This window comes from Elephantulus edwardii, unplaced genomic scaffold, assembly GCF_000299155.1.
Source record: "Elephantulus edwardii isolate Elephantulus edwardi_28Jun2011 unplaced genomic scaffold, EleEdw1.0 scaffold00339, whole genome shotgun sequence".
Classification (NCBI taxonomy): domain Eukaryota; kingdom Metazoa; phylum Chordata; class Mammalia; order Macroscelidea; family Macroscelididae; genus Elephantulus; species Elephantulus edwardii.
Genome location: NW_006400089.1, coordinates 44,574 through 46,999, shown reverse-complemented (window position 1 = coordinate 46,999; position 2,426 = coordinate 44,574). Strand labels below are relative to the sequence as shown.

General features: G+C 42.0%; 1 protein-coding gene across 1 annotated transcript in view; it reads left to right on the top strand.

Annotated features, from left to right (window-relative positions):
- Positions 1-2,426, top strand: part of TNS3 (tensin 3) — a 312,604-nt gene that overhangs the window by 274,464 nt on the left and 35,714 nt on the right. Inside the window, exon 22 of the mRNA XM_006901611.1 lies at positions 447-524. Coding sequence (XP_006901673.1) covers positions 447-524 — 78 coding nt within the window. The remainder of the gene's footprint in view (positions 1-446; positions 525-2,426) is intronic.

Genomic DNA, 2,426 nt, shown 5'->3' with positions numbered 1-2,426 from the left:
CTTCAGGGTATATTCCCAGTAGTGGAATTGCTGGGTCAAATGGTATCTCTATTTGCAACTTTTTGAGAAAGCGCCATACTGCTTTCCACAGGGGTTTGAAATAATATTAATAGTGAAGAAAGAAACTGGATTAGATGTTTCAGATTTCTTAGATAGTGTCAATTTTCATAAAGATAATGAATTTAAAAAATAGGAAGAAATGTTACTTGTTAAAAAGTGAATTTCATTCAAATAAGTCCATTGAAAGGTCATAAAGATATTTTTTGTACTATGCCATCCTTAATTTTGTGTAGAATTTTTATAGAATATTTCATTGTCTCTAAGAAAATACTATGAGTTTGTATGTTTGTACATTAAGCATTCTGTAATCATTGTCTAGCTAAACCTTGAGAATTCTTTGTCGAAGAGCAGGACTCACTCATGTGTTTTCTTGCTTCTTCTTGCAGACCCTTTGGAGGAAATAGCAGAAAATTCACCCCAAACAGCTGCCAACTCAGCAGCAGAGCTCCTGAAGCAGGGGGCAGGTCAGTATACATGGCTTTGTCTTTCCATGTTTCCTGTGGTTATTAGCACTCTAGCTACAGAAAAGAGGTTACATGATGCAGGGGGTTTTTTTCCACTTTCAAAATTTAGGTTTCTCATGACTGAATGTTTTTTCCTTTTCTGTTTAAAGACTTTTTTTTTTCTTTTTTGTAAAACCATACAGATCTAGGTAGAGGGGTAACAGTTGAACCTAGATTTCAGGCTGCAAATACTGATATGAATTTAGCAAGTTCAATGAAATGAATTTTAAGTCTTATGAAAACTGTAATGGCACAGAATGTGGATAGCCTTCCTTGCTAGCTATAAATCTAAAAATGTTAACAAGTTACTCACCGTGAGTCAGGAGTTTGACTGGCCCAGACAGAAGCTCCAGCTACACCAGGCCAGCTGGCTGCAGACCCCACTCTGCCTCAAGGAACATCTAGATGGCTGAGAGTGGGAGGCTGAGGACTTGCTGGGACAGAAGGGCTCTTCTATCTTGGCAGTCTGTGAAGAAGGGAAGCATCTGAGCACGTGGACACTATTCTCTTTATATCTGTTTGCTTGTAAAGATCCGTACTAAAAAGTTTGACCTTATGTCCCAGCTTTCCTAGGTAGTTTCAATTTCTACCTACACACCAACTTCGAAGCATTGAGTTACCCCTAAACACATGAAGTACTTTACAGGTAAGGGAGAATATTATTGTTGTTAGGTGTTATCAAGTCATCGACAACAATCCTGTGAATAGGAGATCTTGCACCATCATCACACACTGTCACACTCAAGCCCGTTGTTGTCGCTGTATCAGTCCATCTCATTGAGGGTAGGAGGGAGAAACATTACCTGTCTCTTTTGCAGGGAGAAACATTACAGGGCAGATTATTCATCCATATTAAGCAAATTACTCAGTGTTTCATTGTATGTATATTCCATGATTTGTTAGTATAGTCAGTCATTGTGAACACTTAGGTTGTTTCCATCTATTCACTATTGTATTGTAGTGAATACGATATACATATATCTGTTTGTGCCATCTCAGGGCTCTCGGGTGGATGCTGCTGTGTCAGCATGCAGGAGCCTGGGTTTGAACTCTAAATAAACTTTAATTCGGCTAATTGGCTCTGTGGTCTTTTCTGGAGACTTACTCTGTTACATTTGGAGGCCCCAGCGAGATCTCCCTAAATTCAAGCTAAACCCTGATTGCCGGCCAACGGAGTAACTGCATCGTCACCATAGGATTCTTCCTACCTGGCTGCAACACTTCCATGATACATCTTCAAGGATATGAACATGCACAGGCACAAGCCGAGACTAGGCAACACAGAGTACTCCTACAATAGCTTCTGACACGCCTCCAGGTAACAAACCCCAAGGCGGAGCCTAAACTGGAGGGGAGGAGCAGAGGGACCTGCCGCCACCAGCAGAAGCAGGAGCCAGAAGCTGGCGGGCTCAAGCCGAGACCAGGCAACACAAAGGACTCCCACAATAGCTTCTGACATGCCTCCAGGTGACAAGCCCCAAGGCGGAGCCTAAACCAGTCGGGCCCTCGGGCCAAGAAGAAAACACAATCTATACAGGAGTTCTATAGGACACATCACCATCCCTTTGGAGACAGTACAAGTAAACTTAAGAGACACTGAACACAGGAAAAGAAAGAAAACATCTCTCTGACAAGCTGTCGGGTCATGGGTCGGAAAATGGGAGATTAATTAATTCTGAAGGGATTTGGTAGAAGTGAAGTGGTATCCTGCTGGAGGGTGGAGCTGGGAAATAAGTGGGTCAAGGCACTGGGCTAAGGGCAGGGACTACACTGTAACTAATGGTCAACTCCAAAATGAGACAGACAAATTGCTGTCTGTCAGATACTCCTCTAAATCTAAACATTCAGATTAAGACAGACTAG